The following is a 20,640-nucleotide window of genomic DNA, read 5'->3' on the forward strand; positions in this document are numbered from 1 at the left end:
TGGTGTCAAAAACAGGAAGGCAGATTATCTGAATGGCGATAGATTGGGAGAAGGGGAAGTGCAACAAGACCTGGGTGTCCTTGTGCACCAGTCGCTGAACGTAAGCATGCAGGTGCAGCAGGTGGTTAAAGCGGCAAATGGTATGTTGGCCTTCGTCGCGAGAGGGTTTGAGTACAGGAACAAGGATGTCTTGCTGCAATTGTACAGGTCCTTGGTAAGACCACACCTTGAGTATTGTGTGCAGTTTTGGTCGCCTTATCCGAGGAAGGATGTTCTTGCTATGGAAGGAGTGCAGCGAAGATTCACCAGGCTGATACCTGGGATGGCAGGAATAACGCACGAGGAGAGATTGTGTCGATTGGGCTTATACTCGCTGGAGTTTAGAAGAATGAGAGGGGATCTCATTGAAACTTATAAAATTCTAACAGGACTAGACAGACTAGATGCAGGAAGGATGTTCCCGATGGCAGGGGAGTCCGGAACCAGGGGTCACAGTCTAAGGATAAGGGTAAGAAATCACAACCCCAGGTTATAGTCCAACAGCTTTATTTGAAATCACAAGCTTTCAGAGCGCTGCTCCTTCGCCTGGCGAAGGAGCAGCGCTCCGAAAGCTTGTGATTTCAAATAAAGCTGTTGGACTATAACCTGGTGTTGTGTGATTTCTTACATTTGTCCACCCCAGTCCAACACCGGCATCTCCACACTAAGGATAAGGGGTAAGCCATTTAGGACAGAGATGAGGAGGAATTTCTTCACCCAGAGAGTGGTGAACCTGTGGAATTCTCTACCACAGAAGGCAGTAGAGGCCAATTCATTAAATATATTCAAGAAGGAGTTGGATATATTTCTTAAGGCTAAAGGGATCAAGGGATATGGGGAGAAAGCAGGAACAGGGTACTGAATTTGGATGATCAGCCATGATCTCATTGAATGGCAGAGCAGGCTCGAGGGACGAATGGCCTACTCCTGCTCCTATCTTCTATGTTTCTATGTTATTGCCTATTTAGGTTACTGAATAGTTTTATTTAACCCGAACAGCTCATGAATGATTTGATAAAAAGACTTACTGCACAGGTTTTATTCCCAAACCTGCTCCAGTGTCCATGGTCAGAGTGCCTGCACCTTGGCCATAACCATAGCCTTTGGGTCCATACTTCTTGCCATAGCATGATTTGCAGTAGATTTCATCTCCATGCACAGTAAGTGTAGTGCTGTCAAGGTTCTTCTTACAGGCCACTGAAAACAAATCAGAGGATTATTAACAGATGGTGTCTTTCAGCACCTGGTATACATAGTGGCCCTAAATTTGTGGTCGGAAGCTTCCAGTGGGGAAATGCCCCCCATCAACAAATAAAATCTGCGCCTACCCGGTGGTCCAGGAGGTACAAAGACTCACGGTCCTGGGCCTCCCCGGGTACCCGCGGGAAAAGACCCACTATCTCAGGCAGTTTGCAAGCGCCCCTGGGATCACATGGGCCAGCCGAACCAATGGAGGAAGGGAATCCCCATTCATCCTTATGGGGATTCTGTATGTACTGAATCCCCAGAAGCATGAATGGGAATACCCCCAAAAATACCTCTACACTTCAAATATTATGTTTTTTAAATCACATTTAAAATGAATTAAAATGGCATTTAATTAAACATTTAAAACAGATTTACATTTGTATAAATTGATAAGAGTTTTTAAAAAAAGTTATGCTGGTAAAAGCAGACCTTACGTCTGCTTTTACTAGGCATAAGGATTTCACAGGCATTCGCTGGGCAGAAGTTGGGCAAATAGCCCAACTCTCTGCCTACAGATGCCCTTTTCCTGGGGATGTGGAGGATCGGTCAAGAAAATTCTTGACAGATCGCAAGTTCCGGGTTTTAGTGCATGCCTAAACCCGGAACGTGCACAGCCCTTACGGGTGAGTTTGCACCTCGTACGCACTGCAAATTATGGCCCAATGTAGGCTAGGCCAAATACCTGGTCACTGACAAATCCCAAATCAAGTTTGCGCACATAGCACTATGTTATGGTATGCCACTGTATATTTCTAAAGGGAAGAATCCCACTATTGAATCATCTGCCATTTTTCCCCAATAGTACCAGTTTCCAGTATAAATGAAACGATGACCGCTTACTAGAATACTCCCAATATCCCCTGCCCCCTCCAAAAAGGCACTTAGGGCTAAAAATTCGGTGGTGCCGCGTTTGGGGCGCCAAGCTCGTCTGAGCCGGAATTTGTGCTCCGGGCGGAGGCGCTTGCGCCCTCCTGATATTCAGTTGGAGCACCCCAAGAGGGACTCGGGGCGCTGCTCGAGGCTCCCCGCGTCCCGCTTGGGGCGCTCAAACTGAATATTGCAGCGCTACGGGAGGGGGAGGGGCCTGCACCAGCACGATCACCGATCGTGAGTGCCGGCAAAAGAGCCCGGCACCGAGGAGAAGTGCCGGGCTCTTGGGACACAGCCGGCACTGCCTGGGGCCAGGGGGAAATCAGGAGGCCGGCACGAGGAGGTGCTGGCAGGCGGCCACTGAAAAAAATGGCCGCCCTGCACCTCCCCTTAAGTAGTGCCACCAGCGCCACAGGTAGGCCTCCCTGAACCGGTCGTGATTTGCAACCAGTACTACGGGGGGGGGGGGGGGGGGGGGGGCGCGCGACCCAATATTGCGCTCGGGGCGCTGCGCACACCGGTGACGTCATCGGTGGTGGCGCAGTGTTACAGGCTAACGCAGCCATTAGCGCCCCGCTAAATATCGCGGGAGGCGTGGCCAGTGGCGCTAAAGCCACTGAGTGCCCTCTTTAGGCGCTAACTGTTGGCACAGCCCACCGAATTTCTAGGCCTTAATTCATTCACTTCATTTTTTATTACGTATATGAAACAGGACATTTCAATTGTCTTAGATTTCCAGGATCATCAGAAAAATAAATATCAGGGCATATTTTGGGCTTTATTTTAATGTTAGGTAACTGTGAACACAAGTGTTAAATTTAAGGATCACCCTAGAGTGCATTTTAATCTTGGTCACTAGTGTAAAATTGCAGTTCAAGCATGAAAGCATATCGGGTGCAGGAGTTCTCATAAAAAGGCATCTTTGAAACCCTACAATATCATAGCAGGCTTATAGTCTACAACTTCCAAATTATAGATCTGCCAATGATCTAGATTTTGGCACCAACCATCCCCTTTCCCCCCACAATATTGATACAAGCCCCTGCTTTTATGCCAAGTTTATTTCCCCCCCCCCCCCCCATACAGTCTAATATATCTTGTTGAGTAAGAGTTAAAACCCATTTTTGTCATGGGCACCATTTATCCCTCTTAGCTGACAAGCATAAAATGTCATTATCCTGGTACAGCAATAGCTTAGGATTTTGTGCATTGACACAATCATACTGCCTCTCACCACCCCTACAGGGGCCAGTAACTTTAAAAAAAGATACACTAGCAGCAAAAATGAGACCGGAAGTAGATATTATTTCACAAGCTTATTTCAACCTCCAATAACCTTGATGATTAATAAAGTGACATTTTTGGAAGAACCTCTATGGTTCAGACCTTGCTGTTCAAATTTGTGTTGGCTATAAACCACAAGTCTCTGCCAGTGCAGTAGAAATTTGGAAAGTTTCAGGCTCCAGAAGTTTAAAAAATTATTTACAAACTGCACCATTGCTACTTTGAGACTCTTAAAATCTTCCTCCTACATTCCAGAGGCAAGATGTTCTGGTGCTTAAACCAGTGTAGAGATGCCTCCAATGCAGTTAATTTATTTTCCAAGTTAAATGCAGACAACACATTTGCAAACAAACTACATCATTATACAGCTACTCTAATGGCACTATAGATTTAGAGGAATATGGTGAACAAACCAAGCTTTTAGAACTCATTAGTACATTTATATGGGAACTCCAAGCTATTGACTTTAACACTTGAATAACTGCACTTTTAAACAAGTTTTTATTTTTCTAGATAAAATTCATCTTCCCACATCCATCATCAAAGACTGCATGGAGTCTAGCCCCTTTTCTCCATGAATTCTTTAAATGTCAAAGCTGAGTCACAAGAGAAATATTTTGAAAAAGAAAAATCAGCTTTCTGAAGCTCTGTTCAATTAATTTTCATTTCCCTTGAAAGGGCGATTTCAAGGGAGATAATAAAAAGGAGCCGAGAGCATCAGCGGGAATGTTGTTCTCCATGCAAAATTAAATACCATGCTCTGAACAACATTACAATATCACTGAAGGATAGGATAAACTAGAATTTGGGGCCAGATTAGCTTAGCTACAGTGCCTTCCAAAAACCCATCCTTGTTAATGAGCTGCTTACGTGAAAAATCTAGAATATTCAACCCAGACAGCCTTTGCTGCATGAAACATTCCAATAGCTTGGCTTACCTCTCAACTCATACATGGCAGTCAGGCAAGCAGAGTTTTTACCAATTATGGTTAGTCTTAGACATTTAACTGGCAAAGGCTTTAAAACTGAAAGCATCAGTTGGAAGAGTTCCCAACAGCTGCACAGCCAGGAAAAAAAGTACTCTGCATTTAATAGGAAATGCCCTTGTCTCAATATTGAAGTTAAACTAGGTTTGTTTTGACAATACTTGGACTTTACAAGCCTGTTCATGGTTTGTTGGGTTCCTGCAGTGGCTAAGTGTCATACCTCAAGTATGCCACATTCAATCCTGACCGGAGCAAAGCTGCTACACGGGTAATGGGACTCAAGAGGTGCAGATATAGGTTCATCACCCAGCAGAACATTTATGGAGAGGAGTGTCTGTTGCCTGGCTTGAACAATTTAGGATCACAAGTAACAATTTGATAGCCATAGAACCTAAACTTTGACAACTTTTCTAACAGTGTTTGCTATTTCAGTCAGATATAAATTTAGTTACTTTATAGCACGGCAGTACCACACTTGGCACGTGAACCAATCCACAGCAGCCAGCAATTGTAGTTCCTTCAATTCAGTAAATATGCTGGAACAGATTTTGCAAAACTGATTCAGCTGCCAGAGTCTGTAGCTAGCAACTAATGCCACGCTAGTTAAAATGGCAAGCACTTCATTTCATCTCCAGGGTCGGAGTCATAGGTTAGGGGTTAGGTTAAGGTTCAGGTTCATGCCAGCAAAGGTTAGGTTTAGGAGTGGTGTAAAATGCACAAATCAATAGAAATTGCACTCAAAGAACTATATTCATTGTATCCCATTAAAACCTTAGAGAATTGAAAGCCTGTGGTACTGGAAATTCATAATTTGAGGATATGACCAAATTCATGGATGGTGACAGTCCAGTAGATGTTATATAGCTTCATTTCCAGGAAACTGTTGATAGAGTGCGGTTATTGGAAGAAATTACATCATATGGGATTGGCAGTTAACCATTATGGTGGGAAGGTAACTGGCTGCAATCGTGTAGCCACAGCGGTTATCAATGGGAATAGATCGGTATGGAGCCCACATCACAAGTGAGGTCTTGTGGGGCTCTGTATTGGGAGGGTTGTGGTTCATCACCTTAATGATTTGGATGAGGCCATTAATGGAACCAGTCACAAGTTTGCAGAGGACATAAGTGTGCAAATTTAGATCAAAATCAATAACTTGCAGTGCAATTTACCTAAGTTAGGGGACAGGACCATGTGTGGCAAATGTAGGCAAGTGCAGTTTTATGCATTTGGTTTTGGGAAACCCCAGGCAAAGAGCAAACCTGGAGGTTCATGAAAAATCATTAAATGTCCACAAGCACGGTGACTGGGAAGAGAGAGTTTTCAGTTGTTTTGCTAGAACAATACAATCTAAAACAAAGAACACTATGGGAGTGAATTTCCTTGCCGTTTCCAGGATTTTGGCCATCTTGGAATAGCGATGGCAATTTTTCCAGCTAGGAACCTCGCGGGGGGGGGGGGGCCGAAACGGTTCCCGGTACATGCACATCTTTAAACTGCTTCCCTCGAGCTTCCTTGTGATTCTGGAGCCATTCGCAAGCTGCCAGCTAGTCACCACTGGCCCTATTTACATGTGCCTCCAAGGATGGGAATTTTCTGGACTTAACTGGCTAATGCACATAGTAGGTTACACCAGTTTCCATTTTGCTTAGCAGCTGTCAGGATCGGTTGCTAAGGGTGGAAGCGAGGCGTTCCTGGCAATCTGAGGGCTAGTAAGTGGTTGGCTCCTCATGTTGTACAAAGAGTCATGGGATGGAGGTAACCCCTATCACATGGCAGCTGGCTCCTGGCAAGGAGGAGCTGCTGGTTGCCTCCTTGAAGGGTTCACCTGGGCAGCCTGGTCTAGCCATGTTGTTTGAAGGATAACTAACTACTGGCCAGGACACTGGGGAAACTCCTGCGAATGATGCCATGGGATTTTTATGTCCAGCTGTGAAGGCAGACAGGACCTCGGTTGAACGTCTCATCCGAAGATGGCACCTCCAACCATGCAGCACTCCCTCAGTTAAAAATTAACCCCAAAACACATTTAACATTTAAAAATGGCATACAAAATCTAGACACTAAAGAGTGAAGATGGTGCTAGGTCACAAAGCAAGAAATCAAACAATGCCATTTTATACATGTGAAACATTAGGACTATTTCAAATAAATATATATGGGATTATACACAGTTCACTGAAACCTCAAGTCACTATTTGTAAGAGAAACTAAAGAAAGTAAAAATACAACCATTTAAATTTCCAACCATGTTGATGAATGGAGAGAGACTTGGCTTAAAACAATTAAGAGGTGAGTCATTAGTTTGAAATGAGAATTTCATCTGCATGTAGATGTAGGCTTACTATTTTGCACATCAGCAGCGCAGTTACACTGGTTTAAAAATTCTCTACTTCAGATCTGTGTTTGTTGTTCCTCCTCCCTGTAAGTTTACCATTTCAAATCTTCCCCCTACATAGGCCACTTGGCTGATGGGAGTTACAGCACCAGACAAGAGCGGTCACAAGAAATGCTGCCGATTGCTAGAGTGCATTCAAGCCAAGAAAATCAAATGGTCGCTGAGGTGGTGGGGGGCTGAAATAGTCATTACTTTTACTCTCTCCCCCCACCCCCACAAGCTTTTCTTATCCTTTGCCTAGATAGTGATGATAGTGTCTAGTAATTGAACATTTTCCAGCTGGATTTCTAAATATAACTAATTAAAGTATCCCTTAGTTTAACATTCCAATTACAGGCACTCTCATAAATGGAGGCAGCAATGGGGTATTTGGGGATCTGTGGTATCAAACCATATGTGGGCAGACCATGGCGACTCCTAACTGCTAATAGGAAACTTGCAAGATGTTCATCCAGACTTATTATTTTGTGGTACAGAGATTAGTAATAGAGACAATTCCTTCCAAGCACAAAGATGAGGTCAAGAAATTGCTCACTGTTCAGCCAGTTAGTTGCTATGAGGTAATGTACACAACAGCGCCTCAAAACATCAGTGGACCAGAATGCTTTGCTGAGCAATATTTCAGTTTACACAATAATTCCTATTAAGCAAACAGGACGCTGACAAGTATGGGGGAAAATGGTGCTGGAGTAGATCTTTCTTCAAAAAAGATAAATGAAGGGGGTGAACTTTATACTCATTAAGCCAAAAGATGCCAATGGCACATTTCCCTTCCCCCCCCACCCCCAGACACTCCAGTGATCGTAGGTCAAAAACAAACAGTGGTTTCCTTTACGTTACCCCAACAGCATAGATTAATTTTAAAAAAAAAGAGTATAGCCTACTCTGCCATTTATACAAGAATGACAGAGTTGAGATACCAGGGTCGATTTTAATGCAGGGCACCCACACGGGGAAGGAGCAAAACCCCTGCAGAGAGCTCAGTATGGGGCCATTTTAACTCCTTGGCTTATTTCAATAATCCGTCAATGTCTCTCACTCGCAACTGGCAGGAAGGAGTAGAAATTGTGTCTGGAGTCTGAGAACAAAGAGTAACTGTCCCAGCATGAAATTAGTGCTGGGAAGGGAGCTCCTGGGGTGCCACTGCTGGGAGGGAGAGGCAAGGTTGGGCCTGGGGAGGCTCAAGGACTCGATGCAGGGCCCCGGGGGGGGGGGGGGGGGAAAAAGAAAGAAAAAAAAAAGAGAGGAGAGCAGTCCGGTTCCTTCTGGTCTATATGTTTTAAAGGTACTGAGGAGGTCATCAACAGGGTGGGAGGGAAAGAGGGAGATATAGCAGAGAGGGAGCAGGAAAGAGAAGAGAAAATAGAATGATTCAGACATGCCAGAGCTGTGGGTTTTGAGTGCAGCATCAATCTACAAATGAGATTATAAAATTCACTAATTAAATGTATTAGGGACATTGCAGACTACTCTATTACCAGCAAATCCTGTGTATTGAAATTTGAAGTGCACATAATACTGGAATTTATTTATTTATTTATTTTTATTTTTTTTAAATAAATGCTGACTCAACTTGGGTAATCCTTCTCTTCAATATTTCAGTGAAAATTCACTGTTTGGGCTCCGAGAGAGTAAAAAGGTCAATATTGTGGGTTTGATTATTGCTCCTCAAAAATCTTATTCTGTAACAAACGGAGAATGGAAATACTTCCAAAAAAAAAAGTCAACTTTTCATTAGTGATTTACAGAACCTGCCATTTAACTATTGGGTATCAAAACAGCAGAAATAGTTCAAATTCCATAAAATACTCACTGCATCGGAAACAGGACTTGTGAAAGTATTTCCCATCACACTGCACCTCCTCAGCAAAGTATACAGTCTTCTGGCAGACGCCACATTTATTTCCACCACCAAAGTTTGGCATTCTATAATAAAGAACAAACACATTTCTTCCTGAACATCTTAATAGGATATGGTCATTGGTCATGCGCAACATTTGAAACTCAGCAAGTGGCAGTTAAAAACAAGCGCATTTATCAGCTACTGCACTATTGTTTTAAGAAAAAGAGGATTGATTACTCAGGTAAAGACTTGCATTTCTATAGTGTCCTTCACGACCACCGGACATCTCAAAGCGCTTTACAGCCAATGAAGTACTTTTAGAATGGAGTCACTGTTGTAATGTAGGAAACGCGGCAGCCAATTTGCACACAGCAAGGTCCCACAAACAGCAATGTGATGATGACCAAATAATCTGTTTTTGTTATGTTGGTTGAGGGATAAATATTGGCCAGTACACCGGGGATAACTCCCGCACTTTTCTTCAAAATAGTGCCATGGAATCTTTTACGTCCACCGAGCGCGCAGACTGAGCCTCGGATTAATGTCTCATCTAAAGACGGCACCTCCAACAGTGCAGCATTCCCTCAGCACTGCACTGGAGTGTCAACCTAGCTTTATGTGCTCAAGTCCCTGGAGTGGGACTGTGAACCCACAACCTTCTGACTCCGAGGAGTGCACTACCAACTGAGCCACAGCAAATGCACCTCAGGATGGAGTACTGCATCATACAGGCCAGAAAGGTCCTAGACAACTCTGGTTGGCGTGGAATTGGCTGCTCTAGGCCAAGGTAGGGGGGTTAACTACAGTAGTTGTTGCGGGGGGGGGGGGGGGGGGGGGCAGGGAAAATGGTAATTCCATCACTCCTTACTGTAAAAAGTGTAAGCGTGTTGGTCTTGGGTCTAGAGGAGATCAGATTTGGCTATATGATACCTCTCGGTCAAAAGAGCTGGCCAACACTTTGGCTCAGAATTTGATGGAGCGGGGCATCTTGCGGCATGCCCCGTTTGTTAGAATTTTCCCCCTAACTTAGTGCAAAAAAATTTTGCACTGCAAATTGCTGGAAGTGTGACCTGATAACGATGCAGCGAGGGCAACGGAGTATCTGGGACCTTAGGTGAACAACGGGACCAACAGTCTCTCATTAACCAAAAGGATTGAGAAAGAAAGAAGGAAATAGGGTGAATTAGTGTCAAATTAGGTACAGAAAAGAGAAATAGAGGGAATGAAAGATTGGCTTGAGAGAAAAAAAAAGGAAACCAAGAATAATTTTTTTTTAAATTGCCAAGAGCAATTTACAACCTGAAGGAATGAGACTCCACAGATTCAACTGCTTCCTTTCTGGTCCAGAGAGGTTGAGTAGCATTGCAGGAACATAAATTGCATCATTAAAATGGTTCCTTACACTGTTAAGTACCAGCCCTAACTTAATTACCAATTAAACTTGCTGCAGTAACACAAAGGCAGCAATTTCTTGAAACTCATTGGGGAGGCCGGGGGGGGGGGGGGGGAAGGTTGATGGCAAGCTACTGTTGAGGCTAATGGCAGAGCAGCACAAATCATGCCGATTTGCAACTCACGGGTTATCGCTTCCTCGCCACAAGTTGCTGGATGATTTACACATTAAGAACGACGAGCACATTAAATGCACTAATATTTTGCCAGCCAATTCTGGCCCACTGTCTAAGCTCCCAGATGTGTGAGGTACTAGAGAGCATTTCCTGGGGTGATTGCTTTCAAGTGAAAAGTGGTCCTTACATGTTGCACAATGAAAGCAGCATAAATGGAGCTATGATTTAAAGTGTAAAATAAGATCACTGCATAAGTTAATGAACCATGTCATCCAGAGAACGAGTGTTCTGGGGTCAGTTCCAGTAAGCAGTTTCACTTTGTCATCAGAGTTGTACATTTATCAAATAGCGATTACTTTTAGTATTGCCAAATAAGGATGAATACATTTTTGATCCAATGTTTGCAAGACTGGGAGCAACGCAATGTTTTAATTTTTTTGGAGGGGGGCTTATGCTGTTCTCCACAAGGCACTAATGATCTTAATTTTAAATTAAGACTCAACTATAATAAAAAAAAAAGTGTTCTTTTACACTACGTTGGTAAAAGTTAAAAAAAAGTAAAAAGGATAAAACAACATTAAATAAACAGTTGCCTTTGCAGGCAATAGTCAGTTCATTCAGCTGTAGGTAACCTGCAAGTTGATGTGGGGGAGTGTAAGAGAAAGATAACTTTAATATGGGACCTCTTCAAAAATCGATTTTGCAGCAACTTAAAACTTCAATAAAACACAGGTCTTTACTCCAGGCATTGGAAAAAAATATCCTGAGTGAATCCAGAATTCTGGAAAGATTCTACGTAACAGATTAAACAACTAGTCGACATGCAATGCAAGGCAGGACAGACACAATCAAGTCTGAACAGAATTTGCTTCAGGCATTTTTATGGTATTACTGCACAAATACTTTGATCAGAGTCTTGAAGGGAAAAATGAAGTCAACGCCATAAAATAAAGTATGCCTTTGATGCAATTTTTGAAGGCGAGACAGTTAGTCCAACTGCACCCATTACATATGATTGTTTGAAAGTGCTTAAAACCCAAATGACTAATTGCAGCTCCAAAGCTTGTTAAAACAAGAATGTGAGCTGAAGGATTGGCCAGAAGAATATTCTCGTTTCATCTATGATATGTGTAACTTTGAATAGGGATGGAAAAAAAACAAAAACAGATAAACCATTTCCAACTGAACCTAATTTGCCAATTAGACAACAAACCACAGGACACAGAAACAATAGCCATGTTATTTAGCAGTTTCCAAATCAGGGCTCCAATGTAATGCAAATTAGAGCATACGGTCATAATTACACAGATGACGTGAAGGGATGCGACAGAGATCAAATTTTCAGTTGTAAAGAAAAAACAAACGTTAAGTGACAGCGGCTTGGAGCGCCTTTAATTTCCTTCTTTTTGGTCAATTACTTGAGCTACCGTGATCATTAACTTACCAGGTCAAGTGCCGGGGCACACTGTCAATACCCTGCACCACTGCCAATTGTACTTTGGTTTTAAACACACTGACGAGTCGGCTTATTGAAGACGAATTCAACTTTAACATTAAAGTTTTTCATGCATGACATGCAATTATCTTTATGCGTAGCCCAAAGCTAAAAATATATTGGATTTTCTTAATAATAAAGGCACTTCAATGTAATTTGTTACAAAAAAAATTTCTCAGCTGTTGTATTCACACTACTTCTGTATCAGCAACAAGTCCCTTTAATGGTACGGAGGCCCTATCTATAGGTCAACTGAACGAATCTTAAACATGCAAGAACAGATCAATTTTCAGTGGACAAGTATTATCTCTCCTAAAAGGCACATTTATTAAAAAAAGTTATTTTTTTGCCCAACAAATCTGTTCCTTCCACAGACTTTATACAGTATAATTGATAGTATTAATACTTCAGCACTCTGCAGTGGTCAAACCTGGGGCCTTCTAGTCTTTATACCACAGAAGTACATCAAGTCATGCGCTGAATCATCAGGAATAAGCTTGAAGGTATTGTATAGTTGTGCTGGATTTACTTGATACAGGCCACGATTTTGCCAACCGAGGCGGCCCAGGTCATCGTCGCGGTTCCAGCCCACTGCCTGCTCCAGCCCACACAGATTTTTCATTGACTGGGCTGGTTAAACCTGCCCTGCAAGGTTCCCGGCCAATTAATAGGAAGCGGTTCTGATGACGTAATTTGATGATGTGTCATTAGCCAGTTTCCTTAAAGGAACCATGTCCAAATTGATCTTGACAGTTCTACTGTCAGTGTTCTACAGCATTGAGGTGCTGCAAACACTGACAAGCACTGCACAAAGGTGGATGCTTGCACCCAGGCTCTCCAAATGCTTTTGGAGGGAGTCACAGCAAGCAGGGAGGTTCTCTTCCCTTCCCATGGGCAGAAGAGATCACCCCAGGAGATCAACGCAGCCTGGTTGCACATTGCACAGGAGGGCACAAGCAGGGATGTCGTCAGGAGGAACAGGCTGCTGTGACACAAATCTTTCAATGATCTCATTAGATCATGAAATGTTACTGCAAATCCACAAACTCATCCTGCTGTTCCACTCAACACATCCCCATCCTACTCCTGCACATCTGTACTCACACCAACTTATCTTGCTCCTCCACCCATCCCTCTCTATCTACATCATCACATCCCCATCTCACTAGCCACCCCTCACACTCCTCATCCTACTGCAGCATAAACACACAAGGGTAGGCACCTGGGTGGTTTAGCCAATATTCATATGAAGTTTCTGTTAATGCATTATCAAACATTAAAATCTATATTTGCAACACTACCTTTTTGGACAGATCTGTGCTCACTTTTGAGAAGTGTCTTAGTGAGTTCCAGTGAATGTTGAGACATAGGGCTCGATTTTATCAATGGGGAACTTGGAGGCGGGACTCCCACTTTTTGGGTTGTAGTCCTGCCTCCATTGACTGGTGGCCAACCCACACTATTTTCCCTTGATTTACCTTGTTAAGCCTGCCCAACGGGCTCAGCAGGCCAATTAAGGGACACCTGGTTATGTCAGCGATTGACATTTCAGCTGTCAAGAGCTTTTGACAGATGAAAAATCAGCATTTGACAGCTCTGTGAAGCTGTCAAACACTGAATCTGCTAACTGGAGTCCTTCTACTCGACTCAGTTAGAGAGCTCTCTAGACCAGAAAGCAGAGGCTGCAGCTTTTGACAGTTCAGTGGCCATTCTGCTTTATGTGCCAGTGAGCGGAGGGACTCCTGAGAACTGAAGGAAGGAAGCCTGCAGGAGAAAGTAAAACTTATTAAAACACTTTACACTTACCTCACACACTTACTTCTGCACAACAGACATCTCGACCCCTCCACCCCCGGCAGACCAATGGTCCGCCTCTAACTTGGCATGGTTCGGAGCCATCGGACAGCCAACACTTCAGGGCTAAAAATAGGGATTAGGCAAAAAAAAAACTGCCTGTTCAATAACAGTTAATTGGCACTAATCCCCTTCCCACCTTGGGGAGGCGGCGGCTCCCAGCACAGGTCGGGTATCTGCCTCCTGGGACATGGCACGTAGGCGGGATGGGTTCCTGCCCCGATTCTGCAATTTTCCCACCACTCCCGCCTCCTCGGGGCTTGGAAAAATAGAGCCCATAACCTTCCCCCCCCACCCCCCAATTGTGATGAGTGTGAAAGGAATCCTTGTAGGGATGCTTTATGATGTTGGTGTGGGGTGGTGTCAACCTGGTGCATCATCATGTGGCAGCCAGGGTGTACAGCGTCAAGAGAAGTAAATCTGGCCATGGTGATGTCATCGCTAGCCTCCCGGGCAGCAATGTTGTCGGGTGCTGATGCCCTGTGCAGCATTAGGTGATTGTGGAGAAGGTTGGTATTATTATTGGTGATGTTGGTGCTGATTGTGGTGGGATTCAGAGGACCAAAGTGAGATTTTTTCCAAGGGCACCAATGTTGCTGTAATAGATGTAAGAAGTCACACAACACCAGGTTATAGTCCAACAGCTTTATTTGAAATCGCACGCTTTCGGAGCGCTGCTCCTTCATCAGGTGAAGTGGTCCACTTCACCTGACGAAGGAGCAGCGCTCCGAAAGCTTGCGATTTCAAATAAAGCTGTTGAACTATAACCTGGTGTTGTGTGACTTCTTACATTTGTCCACCCCAGTCCAACTCTGGCATCTCCACACCATGGCTGTAATAGATGGCAGCTGAAGTCGAGAGACAGAAGCTATGTCAATGGTGAGAGAGCTTGCTCCAAGGTGGTGACAGTGGATACAGAGTTTGCTCCAAACTGCATAAAGCTCAAAAAGTGTCTTCCAAGTCCTGAAGGCTCAAGCTTCCTGACTTTGGAAAGTGACCAGCTGTTAAATGGTAGCTTTCATAACACTTTTGCAGCAGTCACCTATTCACAGCAATGGGGAGACAGAGAACCCGACCTACTTCCCTGACATGATCGCCAAATGACGTGAAGCCCGTTAAAAAAAGTGGTAAAATAGAAATAGGCTGGCAAAATAGTAGTTAACAAATGTTGAACAAGCATTTAACTATCTTAAATGCCTCCCCCGCTGCTTGGTGTCGGATCTGTTCTGAAATCGCAGACCAGACACTTTGGAAACTTACATGGAGGCGGGTTCCCAACCCGCTGTCAATCATTTAGATTTTGACAGCGGACCTGCCTCCGAATGCGCACACTGAGCGCCGGCAAAATCGCGGCCATAGAGTCCCTGACAAAGATTTTACGTGGTGGTCTGTGGCAAATAAACTGGATGGGTTGAATGTACTTACAGGCCTCGATTTTACCACTACTCCCAGCAGCACCCCCACCCCACCATGGGTCCCCAGCTGCAGCCTTCTGCTGCTAAATTTCCACTCCCGTGCACAGCAAGAGTCTGTATCGAATTATTTAAATGAGGCCCAAATGTTATAATTGACAGGGCCTCCAGAACCCGGTCTTGCAGGGTTCTTCACCTGCTACCAGGCTCCATCTTAATATATGGGCCATAGTCCCTATAATTAATGGAACAGACTTAATTCTTAGTCAACATTAGTGGAGGCAAGCCATTCACTTGCACACCACCCCCTCCCAAGCTGGCCACCTCATTACCACGCAACCCCCCGCCCCTTGACACAAAAGTTGCAGAAAGGCTACTTCATGAATTATGTGGGCTCATTCAGTGTTCTGCTCAATAATTAAACACTTTTCCTGTAAAAACTAAATGTACTTTGTACTGTAGTGAAGGCTGAATACAGACAATACATCTGATCAAGGCTGTTTTTTGAATAACACATGACAAGGCACAGCAATATTAGGAGTCCACTGCATTTATTACCAACTTTCCCAGTGGGATTTTATATCAAAACATTTTTAGTATAAATACAATCTGAAACTAAACAAGATTGCAGAAAACAGATTAACCGTTGGTCTGGATGAAAAGTATCTACTACACAATAAAAGCAATCCTGAGGTTTTCTATCCTGAAAAGTCTCTAAGGAAAGGGGGGGGGGGGGGGGGGGGGAAACCATCTTAAAAGACACACAGTAACACATCATTTTACATTGAAGAGAATGGATCCAAAACCAAGTTGTGCACTTATTGCCTGCCCATTAGAAACTGCATCCGTGAAGCGTTTAAAAATCAGAAGCTGCCGATTTAGAGGCATAATCTGTACAGCTATTCCTCATATTCCATTACTGGCACATTTTGATCAACTTATTTAATATAGCATACTGTACATTGCATTACTGCAAAACTTAAACTACTTTATGATGATGCGCAATTTGAAGGGGAGGTCTCACACGTCTTTGGCTCTAGTACACCGAATGCAACATCATCAAGAGTCAAAATTAAATTTTAAACATTACCCAAGGATTTGCTGATATAATTCAGGACAGGGAGCCCCTTGCTGATTTCTTGCCCTAGTCCAGGGCACCGAAACCAAAATATAATTCCAGCTGGGCTCCTTAACTTTGCATTAACTAGGAATCAAATCGGAGACCTTCAGGTTAATACGGGAGCTGACTTTACCCAATAGACCAACAGGGTAGTTATCTTTGAAAGTTTAACATCTAGTAAAGAGTCAACAGTTGAGTTAATCTTTTACCAGAAAACGTTAACATTTTAGGTGGTGGCAGCTGGGCTCAGTTTACCCTAAATTGGAGAGTGCTAGAGGCAGGCATCAAGGAGGAAAAATTGGGGGGCGCCAACATCGCCAGGGCACTCATTTGAGCCCCCGAAAATGTTAGTACCCCTCCCCTGTAAATTCAGTAGTAGCGCCTCAAGGTGGTGGAGCTCTACTGGAAGCACTCCACCTCCTTCTTGGGGCGCTACTACTCAATGTCGCGGCGCTACGTGCAGCAGCGCCATGTCATTGCAGGCCTCCTCACTTGATTAAAGGTGGGGCCTAGCGCTGCACGCACCGGGGCCCTACTGGGCCACTGGGGAGCAGGGTGCCGGGAAAACAGCCTAGCCTCCAAGCAGAATGCCAGGCTAAGCGATCGCGGCCAGCACCCCGCGTAGAAATGTTAAAAGTGGGCAGGTGCTGGCAGTCGGCCAAAATTAAAATGGCCGCCTGACACCTGCCCTTTAAGTAGGGCTGCCGCCCGCTGCTGCAAAGCCACCCCCTGATCCGGTCAGTCCCATCGCCAGGCGATAGGGGGACGCAAGGGAAGTTTGCGGGTCAGGGGGCGCAAGGGAAGTTTGCGGCCAGGGTGCAGACGGGGCACTGCGCACGATGACGTCATCATCGCCGGCGCAGCGCACTACCAGCTACCGCTAACCTCCTGCTGAATTTAGCAGGGGGCGTTAGCGGCGCCCAGGCATTTGCACCCCCCAGGGGCGCCAACAAGAGTCGCAAAGCAACCCAATTTTTCCCTCCAAGTGTCTTCCCATGTGCAACAGTTTTAAAATGGTGTCAATGTAAAGCCAGTCGGTGTAATATAATAAAACAGCACATTGTCTTAAATTTGCTTTTAAATTCATACCAGTATAATAGCAAGTTTGTCAGGTTCCAGTCAAAAAAGTAAAGCTACACAGCATTTTAAAGTTAGGACACCACAATTCATTTTTTTTTTTTTTTTTTTTTTTAAAAAAAGGAATGTTTGTACACTCAAAGCAAGCAGTTTCATTTAAAAATACTTTCTACTTGGTTACCAAGCAAAATACCCAGAGATTCCTAGGGTAGGCCAGAATCAGACAATTGCATCAAGCTATTAGTCCAAGAGGGCAGCATTATTTTTCCTTTAAACTACACAATAACTGGAATAAACAACTGACAATTTGCTACGATTCATACATGTTAATTATAGTGTAGAGCTAGTCAGGCGAGACATGAGAATGGCATGGAATGTTGCCTCTTAATACAAGACACTGGAATTTTCAACCGCCCCACCTATAGTCAAATCGGCTTTGTGTGAAGTGATAACATGAATTGGAACGTTCAGATCAGTGTAGGAGGCACAATCTTAAAGAAAAAGCAGGAAGAGGTCTTCACTTGAACATGAGATTTGTAAAAAAGAAAGCTTTTCCTCCTCTCCATTCAAAACAAAAGTTCAAGATGACAATACTGCTTCAATAATTGACTTGAGCATTTTGGACTGCCCCAGTATTCATGGCGAGTGGACTCTTATTTCAAAAGACAGTGATACCGTTTGAAGGCAGCACTGGAATTTAAAGGCTCTGTTGTGCTTATAGCTTTGCAGCAAGACAAGGTCATACTGTGATGCCTTCTCTCCATTCCTTCCCACCAGCCCCACCTCATCTTCTCTGGTACATCATTCCTTAGTTAAGAAAGTGGACAGCTGACCTTTGACCTGCTCTTAGAATTCTGACAGAATGTGGGAAATTCACCAGCCAAAATGTTTCCTTTGTTCCATCTGGTAGTGGTCTTGAGGGATAGGTGTGGCCACAAAGAACTGGGATAAAGTTAAACCACAAAAAGATGAAAGTTACTGGGTTCACAAACCATATTACCACTGGGACCCTAACCCAAAGAATCATTTGGCTATTGGGCAAGAATTTACAGGTTGGAGGACTGAAGCATCGCCATATGTAAAAATCGTTGTAACTACCATTAGTTTGACTCCCTAATATGGTGCATTATTGAGTTATACAGTCCTGCAAGATTTAATTCCTGCTCTGTGCCAAGTTCACCAATTTTAGCCAGCACAGCAATGGGCAATGCACTGCCCTGGATTAGGAAATTAGATTGTGGGTAAGAGAAGCCCAAGTTCCCAATCCTGATCACTAGCCAATGGCCCCTGTTGTGCATACATATGGATGCAAGGTGAAGCCAGGGTCATGTTCAACTGCAGGGTCTCCCAAGGACCAATAGCCTGACAACACATGGATAAAGAATGACCAGTTGGGTGAGCTGTCAGAGGAGTGGTGGCAATGACAAACTGCACCCCAATATGCATCAGTGCCTTCAGTAAGGGAGTATTGCATGTGGGGTGGTGAAGAAAGAGAAGCTACCACTTTATTTAGCACACTAGATATTCCTACAAAAGAATATGTATTTAGTTACAAAAATATTTCACAAAAAGTATACCAAATGCAACTCAGGGCTTCTACAGCAGACTTAATTCTCATCTATTTCTAAAACACCAACTATGACACGGCAAATGCTATTGGGTCACTACCTTGAAATTCAAACCTCAACCAACATGCAATTATTGTACCGTATGAGAAATCAAACAGGTCAGCCGGACTAAAAGTGGCCACTCAGGACCTATACAAGGAGTATATATTTAGTTACTATATTGCTACATCACCAACGATTAAAAAGGTGGATAAAGCAAGGAGAATGTATAGCAGTCAATATATAGGGCCTGCTCATGCCCTTAAAGTTACATCAATCCCACATTGGTCATCTTCCTGCAGCCATTTCACTTGAATTCAGCTAATTATATGTGCACTTGGGCTATGTGGCAGTCAGATGCAAGATAGTTGACTTCTTCAAATTTGTTATTTGAAAGTTGCGTGCCTCCATACGATCATAAAAAACCCTCTCAAACATACACAAGACAGACTTACAATGGCCTTCAGTAGTTTCTCCCCTACCCCCAAAAGAATATTTACTTCATTATCTGAAACTGGCATCATACTTTTGACCTTCTATGAAGCCTTTCAAACGTCTTGTGAATCCAAGTGACCAATCCCAGACAAAAGTATTACAAATGCGGTCACACCAGAACTTTTACACAGTTTCAGATACATCAATATTCCAATTCTCTTTGTGCACAAGTCCAAGGAAGCACTGTCAACTCTAAAACAATGGCAAGACAAAGATACCCATCAAAAGTAAAAAGATTAATTAACACACAAATCATCAATTCAGTCAGTGCACACTCTTCTGCATAAAATAAAAAGGGACATGCCAACGCCCCTTGAAAAAGGTCAACATGAAATGAAACCATTGTAGGCATTCTGCTAAACATCCTCCAGAAACTTAGGATATGCGAACATTCTTCTTGTGGGATTTCTGTAATTAACACACATTGAAACCAGGAGGGGAAGTAACAGAATGCACTGCTATTTGCTGCCCGGTTCACTTTCAAAACATGCTGGCTGGGATTTCCACTTCTGTGCTCGCCAGCCTACAATTTTGTGCCCATTCATTCTAAGGACCAGGGGGTGGGGAGGGGAGAGTGAGGAGCAGAATGGTAACTGCAGAGTAGAAAATCCCACCATTTCCTCCTTCACATTTCAGAGCAAAGGCAGAAACTCCTCAGATAGTGAAGCAGTCCATGCCTGCATGCAACAAGACCTGGACGATGTTCAGGCTTGGGCTGATAAGTGCAAGTAACATTCGTGCCACACAAGTGCCAGGCAATGACTATCTCTAACAAGCAAGAGTCTAACCACCGCCCCTTGACATTCAACAGCATTACCATTGCCGAATTCCCCACCATCAACATCTTGGGGGTCACCATTGACCAGAAACTTAACTGGACCAGCCACAAATACTGTGGCAACAAAAGAAGGTCAGAGGCTAGGTATTCTGTGGCGAGTGTCTCGCCTCCTGATTCCCCAAAGCCTTTCCACCATCTACAAGACACAAGTCAGGAATGTGATGGAATACTCACCACTTGCCTGGATGAGTGCAGCTCCAACACCACAAGAAGCTCAACACCATCCAGGACAAAGCAGTCCGCTTTAGTGGCATCCCATCCACCACTTTAAACAGTCACTCCCTCCACCACCAACGTACCGTAGCTGCAGTGTGTACCATCTACAAAATGCACTGTAGCAACTCACCAAGGCTTCTTCAGCAGCATCTCCCAAACCCGCAACCTCTTCCACCTAGAAAGGCCAAGAGCAGCAGGCGCATAGGAACACCACCACCTCCAAGTACCCCTCCAAGTCACACACCATCCTGACTTGGAAGTATTAGTCATTCCTTCATTGTCGCTGGGTC

General features: G+C 44.0%; 1 protein-coding gene across 2 annotated transcripts in view; it reads right to left on the reverse strand.

Annotated features, from left to right (window-relative positions):
* The window catches only part of LOC147105262 (cysteine and glycine-rich protein 1-like), a 35,927-nt gene that overhangs the window by 11,422 nt on the left and 3,865 nt on the right, over positions 1–20,640 (reverse strand). The window contains exons 1-3 of one of the 2 annotated variants that reach the window (XM_086011439.1): positions 12,162–12,235; positions 8,639–8,751; positions 1,068–1,236 (exon numbers count right to left, since the gene is read on the reverse strand). In XM_086011439.1, the coding sequence (XP_085867565.1) occupies positions 1,068–1,236; positions 8,639–8,750 (281 nt within the window). In that variant the 5' untranslated portion in view covers position 8,751; positions 12,162–12,235. Of the gene's footprint in view, positions 1–1,067; positions 1,237–8,638; positions 8,752–12,161; positions 12,236–20,640 lie in introns of those variants that run through there. The other variant, XM_086011438.1, reaches the window with a different exon arrangement.

This window comes from Somniosus microcephalus, chromosome 18, assembly GCF_052327205.1.
Source record: "Somniosus microcephalus isolate GS21.2 chromosome 18, FLI_Smic_1.0, whole genome shotgun sequence".
Classification (NCBI taxonomy): domain Eukaryota; kingdom Metazoa; phylum Chordata; class Chondrichthyes; order Squaliformes; family Somniosidae; genus Somniosus; species Somniosus microcephalus.